Consider the following 7,844-nt stretch of genomic DNA (forward strand, 5'->3'; position numbering starts at 1 on the left):
GATCATTTTATTGCAACATGTTTTTCGTGGCAAGTTCCTTCAACTTTGACAACATGGTTGATTGTGTTTATGTGTTTTTTTTCCACCATAACATTTTTCCATTTGATTTTGATATATTTGACAAATAGCTACTCCTACTTATGGATATTTATGTGCTTCTAAGATTCAATGGGCCTTGCAAGAGAAGTTTCACTCAATTGCTCCATATGCTAAGATTTGTCAATCGTTTGCATATGCTATTGAATGATTAGAGTCCTTGCCTTTCCTCATGCCTTCTAAATGGTTGTTTCTTGAAGTTAAATATCACAACTATGTTATATGTTTCTTTGTTCTCCCTCCACTCAATGCCCATACTATGAAGCATTGACACATTGTCGATCCCTTCTCATTGGAAGCAATGGAAGTGCCATGGTCTCTATTGCATAGTTTGTATTGTACTAACTTAATATAGGAAAAACGTGATCTTCAAGCTTTTTTCCCTTATCTAAATGTGTCATTTTCCTTCTATTGATGTTTGGACATGCATATTATGTTTTTAAGTTTCTTCATACCTTTGTAAGTGAATGATTGATTGGACTATACTTCAAAATACATGGATTCCAATAAGTCAACAGCTTTTATACAATATGTGAAAACATCACCCTTAAAGACAATGGCAAGGTCTCCAATGCACATAGGCATGCCAACATTCGTTCATCTTTCTAAGTAGTAAGAATTCACAAAAGAAGAGATTATTTTAACAATGTTCCTCTTTTGGGTGCAATTTGATTAAAATTGTTGATGAAATAAAGTTTGATCTCAATATATTGGATATCTTTGTTGTCTACTTTTTTTGCACGTGGGAATGCATGAAATAGCCTTTTGTGCCTTTGCATGTTAACCATTATCATTCACTTATGCATGTTTGAATATGAAAAAAATGAGACATAAGAAGTGTGCAAAATACTATCCTCGTATATTATTCTTATTAATTCGCACAACTATGGTTAGGTACAATATCAGCGATATCAGCATGCATGCACGTTTGCACTCCAAACTGCTCATTCTCCTGCAGACCCAGCAAAGCAGATCGTCGAGCTCTAGTCTACTCTGAGCTCTTATTTTCCATGTGGGAAACTTACTACTGGGAGCTTGGGAGGGTTCCTTTCCTTAGTAAGTAGGTGGTTCATGCTTGTCCAAAAGCCAGGAAAGTTGCTGCCGTCTCGGTGATCAGGGACATGGGCCGTAAGGAGTTGATTCAAAGCCATGCTGGCTGCTCCAATGGCGTGACAACTGCTTTAACTTGTAGGTAATTTTGCAGCGAGTAGATGCCTTTCTCTCTTCCATGGCCACTTGCTTTATATCCTCCAAAGGGAATGGCAGCATCAAACACATCAAAACAGTTGACCCAGACAGTTCCTACACGAAGAGCTCGGGTCAAGGTGTTGGCTGTGTTTATGTTATTGGTGAAAACACCTGCTGCCAGTCCATATGTAGATGCGTTTGCTCTGCGAATCACCTCTTCCAAAGTCCTGCCATTGAAATGATAACATGCTCAGAATAAGATATGCTAGACCATGTAAAGGAACTGGTTTAACTGCACACATAACTCTCACATGCCACCAATATGGGGTGAAAGATTCAGCAAAACAATTGAATTGCCGCTGCACGAGTCCTGAAAGGCCTAAGATACCCACTTGTATTTTGTGACTGATTGCACCGGTCCAAATATTTCCTCCCTGGATATTTTCATCCCATCCTGCATCATTAACCATGAGATTACTCAAACTATGAATACTTACTGAATGTGAGCAACATCAGGAGGATGTCAACGCAGTCATATATTTAGAATTAAAAATGTTACTTCCATTAAATATGAAGAATCAGAACTGCTCAAATTCAGGTTTGGGTTGATGACATTAACCTGGACATCTGCAAAAATAGTTGGCTTGATGTAAAAGCCTTTGCTGCCAATCCGGGTACCACCTGTAAGCAGCCTTGCACCTTCTTCCTGGCCTGATTTGATGTAACCCATAATCTTCTCAAACTGCTCATCATTGATCTGTTTGATGGTAAAATATAATATTTAGATGCTTGAAATAAAAGACTTGTGCTACCTCTGGAAAGACAGCAGATATTGGTGGTGCTCCTGTAACATCTATGATACAAAATGCTCAGAATGGTGGCAAGAGAGTCAAGACTTCTTTTCCAAAAGCCATATGTAACCAGACACAGCACTTTATATTGTAAGGTAGCTAATATTAGACAGCTTGCAAGCAAGCCCGGGGTAATTGCACCCTTTGGCATAAACATGAGCGCAGGTTCAACCTGTCATGTGTGAAATGGAAAACGAAAAGTACATACCTGAGGACCCTGTTCCACTCCTTTCTTGAAGGGATCACCAACAACACGTTTCAAGGCCCGCTCCTTTGCCTTCTCTAGAAACTCATCATAAATGCTTTCATGCACAAAAGTTCGAGAGCCGGCACAGCAGCATTGTCCCTGTATCAAGATTTTGAGTTTCATTTTTCACCAGCAAAAAACTCTCTATCATTCTGAAAATATTATTAGTGAACCATGTCGCACCTGGTTAAAGAAAAGAGCAAAGTGAGAAAGTTCCACAGCGTGATCGATGTCACAATCTTCCGTTATGATAAATGGAGATTTTCCACCTAGTTCCAGGGTGACAGGTTTCAAGTTGCTACTTGCTGCAAGCTGAGATACAATCTTTCCAACCTCTGTTGAACCTGTGAATGCCAGCTGAAGATAGATAGGTTTTAATTCTCTGGTACCTACTTGGAGATAGCAAGATAAATGTAATATTCTAACTTGTGTTGTCAGGTTAGACAGTTTTCTTTCTAACTCACCTTATCAACATCCATGTGGCTTGCAACAGCTGCTCCTGCAGTAGGCCCAAAACCTGATATAATATTCAGCACACCTTCAGGTAGTCCAGCCTGTAGATAAATGGTCAACAACATTGGCATTAGACTCAATCCATAGCTAAGAAAGTAAACCAAACCCAATCCAGTATTTCACCCAGTCTCGAATTTAATTGAAGAAAGAAAAATAAAGATCTAGAAATTTCAAAAATTTTCTTGAGCAAGGCTGGACAAAGAGCTTCCATCGCAACATTAAATCTGGATAACTTGGAATGGTTCATAGTCCTGTCACAACGTAGGGATGTAACCCTGATCTGAAAGCAGCTCCAACATGGAGAAGTACCTCATGCAGGAGCTTGGCAGCCAGCAAAGCCGACAGTGGTGTTTGCTCTGCTGTCTTTAGCACGACACTGTTTCCACAAGCAAGAGCAGGTCCCACTTTCCAGGCAAACATTAGTAGGGGGAAATTCCAAGGAATGATTTGTCCTGCTACTCCAATAGGTTCGTGCAAAATCTGAACAGAATGAGGTCCATCACCTGGAACTGTCAGCCCATGTATCTTATCTGCCCATCCTGGATGAAAGAAAAAAATGCAATCACTTAGAAAATTAAGTATCCTTTTAATTTAGTGCATCAAGTCTTTCTGATAGTAAGGTGCCCAATCCTAGAAAGGTGAAAAGGACTCAGAGACACCAACCTGCATAGTACCGAAACAATCTTGATGTCATTGGAACTTCAATTAAACATGCCTGGTCGTATGGTTTCCCATTGTCCAAGGTCTCCAGAGTTGCAAGCTCATCATTATGTTGGTCGATTAAGTCAGCAAAACGTAGAAGTATCTTGGACCTTTCCTGGCATTCAAGGCAATAATGTACAACATGGACTGTAAGCATCTGCTGTTCTTGTAAATCAAAATTGTCCCATCTTACAGTTTACAAGTGATTCTTCTCAATTCATCTAAGTTTCAACCGTACGGACTACCGGACAAGGCTCACACACAAGACAGTCCCTACAAAATACCACGTCTAATGTAGACCTTACTAGTCAAAGAGAGAAGTCAGTACTGCTCTGTAATTAGGTGCTTTAAGACTGGTGAAGCATTTAAAGGATTTCTGCCAATTATGATCTCTACTACAGTAAATCATTGAGGAGCCTTACATAAGCAGGCATTTTTGGCCATGGCCCATCGTCAAATGCTTTGCGGGCTGCCTTGACAGCTCGATCCACATCCTCAGCATCACCTTCTGCAACATGAGCAATGACTTCCTCTGTCCGAGGGTCTATGGTCGGAAATGTCTTGCCTACAAAGAGAAATTCTATTAGATTCTCCTTCCCTCCACACATACACCCAAGCACACACACATGCCACAGAGCATGCAAATGCATGAGTGCACAAATGCATTACAAAGCATGTTTGCACATGTTCAATGCATGGCTTTCACACACTCAACATTATGTCACTCAAAGAATGATATGATTTCTGAATCATTGACGATAAATATCAGCATATACACTTACCAGATACAGCATCTACAAACTTCCCATCAATAAGAAGCTGGGTATACTTGATGGAGACCGGAGGTGTTCTTGCTTCGGTTGCTTCTGTTGCAACTGCCGACATGCTGGCTTGTGTTTCCCATCTACTGCAAAACCTTTTACCTGATATTAAGGAGAATCAGAACAAATGAACAGCTTATCTGGGTAATTAGAGCATTACGATCCAGTCCCTCAATTTTTAATGAGAAATGTCTCACGATAGATGCTACTGTTTGATTTTAGATCTTAAAAGCACAACGCGAATAGAACCATCCATCTAAAAACACAAATCGAATAAAACCATCCATCAAAGATCTTCAAAAGTAGTTTTAGATCGTTATGCTATAAGAAAATGCACACTGTCTGTGCAAAGGCATGCAAAATTTGTAAGCTCAACTAGAGCCCTGAATAAAGCTTCGTTTGAGCATGCCTTAAAAGATTCTGAAAGTACGAGAATAAATGTCTTCGCTGAATGATAATCAGAGCATAATATGAGTGGCTTTGTAGAAATCGGTCAGAAAAGTCTAAATTCAGTCCAATAACCATCGTGAAGGTAAATGTGAGGAAGAGCCTTCAGGTCAGAATAGTTTAAAGTTGATCCAAAGCAGATCAAGCCTGGTTAAAGGGAACTTGCAAGCTCTTAACGAAGAGAATGATCGATAGTCTGCTGAGCAAGCGTGGTTAGAAGGGAATGAAGAAGCTCTAGCAAAGAGAATGATCCAAAGACTGATCAAGCCTGGTTAGAAGAGAAATTGATGTTGTCCTAAAGTCCGTTCAAGCATATTCAAAGAAACTGAAGAAGATCTTAACAAAGAGAAGGATCCAAAAGTCTGATCAAGCCTGGTTAAAAGGGGATGTAAAGCTCTGACAAAGACGAGAAGGATGCAAAGTTTGGTTGAGCCTGGCTAAAAGGGAATTTGGGAGCTCTAAACAAGAGGTGAGAAGCAACAACATAAGGAAGAAAAGGATGTCAGTACAGAATGAAGGAAATGATCAGAGGAAAAGCCTCCACAGGGATGGGAAAATGTGAAAAAATTACAGAATGAAGCGAATGAATATCAGAGGAGGCGATGATGGAGGAAAATGAGTTTCATACCGTGGTGGGAGGGAAGGCGCAGGCAGGTGGAGGGAGCATGCCGGGGATGTATTGCACGGGACAGGAAAGAGGCAGCTCGAAGGGACGCCATGGATGCTGCTGATATTGTGTGTCGTCCTTGCGTGGGAAGAGGTCTTAATCCTGCAACACTGGTTCGAAGAGATCATCCGCCTTAATATACATTTGCACGCACGCTGTCATAGCGGGCGAAGATGGGCAAAGGTGGCAACTTCAATGCAGTATTCCCTGGTTTTTGTGCCTGGTTTACAGCCCCACGAGTCGCATGCTCCCTTCAGATGTGAAAATATATTGAGTCATGTCGACATGTTCCTGCCCTTTGAAGCCTTTATGAGGCATTCCGTTTGATGATGCCATGGCTTGGGGGATTTGCTTTCTTGCTCTTTCTACACTCTAGATTTGAGGACATGTGATTGTGCCATTTCAAGGTTACAATAGTCATACAAAAATGTAGATTTGAGGACATGTGACTCTCACAAAAATGCGATCTCGAGTAGGATAAAATTTTGTGAAAAGACAACAATAGTTTTTCAAAAGAATCAAAGTTTCTTGTCACATCTACTTGTGTGTGTGTGTGTGTGTGTTGGGGTGGGGGGGGGAGGGAGCAATTCCAAGCACAAGGGCTTGGGGTAGGCTTTCAAGGGAGCTTTTGCCACAAGGGTTTTATGAGGGGGTTTTTCAAGGGGTTTTTGGTGAAAACCAAAATTCATTCCATATCACATAGACTAGTTTCGGGTTTTCATCAAAAACCCCTGTTTCCCCCAAGAACACCCCATGCCCCATTTCTCAACCAAAAACCCCTAGTATATTAACATATAGTAAGGTGGTAAAGTTGTAGGTATTCCTTACCCAAATTTGTGTAAGAAGGATCCGTTTGCAAATTGTCCCATTGACTTTTCCAAAGTTTTACATTTAAATTAAGGGACGATTTTTCCATAAACCCCCACGTGAACATATCTAGTTTTCAGAAACCCTGAAACTAGTTGGAAACTATTTCCCATAGGAAACCCTCACAAGAAGAGCTCCAAGGCTTTCCAAAAAAACCAAAAACCCTCCAAGACCATGACAAGGGGTTTTTGGATTTCATGGAAAAATCATTATTGTTTCTAGTGAGAACCTCCCTAGTGTGGGTTTTGTACTCAAAAACACACACTAATGTTGGAAACCATGCCCTCTCCAAGATGTTGTGTTCCCAACCCAACTTGACAAAAATGAAATGTTGTGAATCCTCATGGCCACTTTTTCTCGTGTGTATCTTTATTTTTGGTCACGGAGAGGGGTTTTTAAAAATCCCCTATGTGAGCTTGGTAAACTAGAAACCCAAAAGTCCTTTGAAAATGGTTTCCCACAAGAAATCGTTTCAGGAACAAGTCATTGGAGTAGCCCCTAATGTGATTGGCCACCTTGCAAAGCTTGAGGCTATGTCTCACTTGCTTCTCATGTTTGTGAGCAAAGGAAACTGGTTGCCTCTCTTTATTCATAGTAAAGGGTTGATGATATTTGTAATCCTTCACCATACAATAGCATAAATCAACAAGGAAACCATGGAACTCACAACTTGCAAGAGAGAAGAGAATAGAGAAAGAGTGCATAACATAAAATTGGGTACAATCTACCACCATGCACATATTTATGGACTTGTGTTAAGTTTTTTGTACTAAAAAATCATTGAAAATCTCCCCTTTTTTGGGCTCTTACTTCCTTTACGTGAATGCGCTACTTTTTTCCCAATATTATCTAACTCTGATTATAATAATCTAGCCCTTTACACCTTACACAAAAGTTATATCCAAATAAATAAATTGTGTGTGCGTGCATGCAATATCTTCGTGCTAGAGAGGGTCCAAAAATACAATATTTTTGCACTATGAAGCGCCCAATGATAAATAACTTCTACTCATGAAAATGCACTCCTCAAAATATGTATTCTATGTAACTCCATCTAATAATCTACTCATCACAAACAAAACACATTAATTCCATGTCATCTATCTATCAAGCATAATTTTGCAACTAGTGCTACATGTGGGCCTATGCATAACAAGTCACAATCATGTAGCAAATAGACAAAGAAAATCCACAAAAATAAATAAAAATATATTATTTTCATAGAAATTTCCATAACATAATGAGAGAAATTTAAGCAGGTTCATGATTGCGCCTACGAGCAAGCTATTATGGCATTGCAAGAGTGCAAAGAACTACTCTAAAAGAGAAGTAATCAATATGACCATGCAACTGAGTATTGGAGGAAATCATATCCAAGAGCAATGAAAAGAACGTGGCACAAAAAAATATGAAGTGTGTGGGACTCCACCTCTTTTAAGAACTTA

General features: G+C 39.9%; 1 protein-coding gene across 1 annotated transcript; it reads right to left on the reverse strand.

The window, feature by feature from the left end:
* Positions 1-1,155: 1,155 nt before the first annotated feature.
* LOC148026875 (benzaldehyde dehydrogenase, mitochondrial-like) lies at positions 1,156-5,810 on the reverse strand. Its single transcript, XM_087691407.1, has 11 exons — positions 5,494-5,810; positions 4,380-4,520; positions 4,020-4,162; positions 3,559-3,712; positions 3,205-3,434; positions 2,847-2,936; positions 2,566-2,739; positions 2,344-2,481; positions 1,904-2,041; positions 1,677-1,738; positions 1,156-1,511 (listed from the first exon to the last, which is right to left on the reverse strand). Exons 1-11 carry the CDS (start codon positions 5,582-5,584, stop codon positions 1,238-1,240), a joined length of 1,635 nt encoding a protein of 544 aa, XP_087547533.1. The 5' UTR covers positions 5,585-5,810; the 3' UTR covers positions 1,156-1,237.
* Between the last annotated feature and the right edge of the window lie 2,034 nt (positions 5,811-7,844).

Source organism: Lygodium microphyllum, chromosome 13, assembly GCF_053477565.2.
Source record: "Lygodium microphyllum isolate KBCC chromosome 13, Lygodium_microphyllum_v1.1.10, whole genome shotgun sequence".
NCBI lineage: Eukaryota > Viridiplantae > Streptophyta > Polypodiopsida > Schizaeales > Lygodiaceae > Lygodium > Lygodium microphyllum.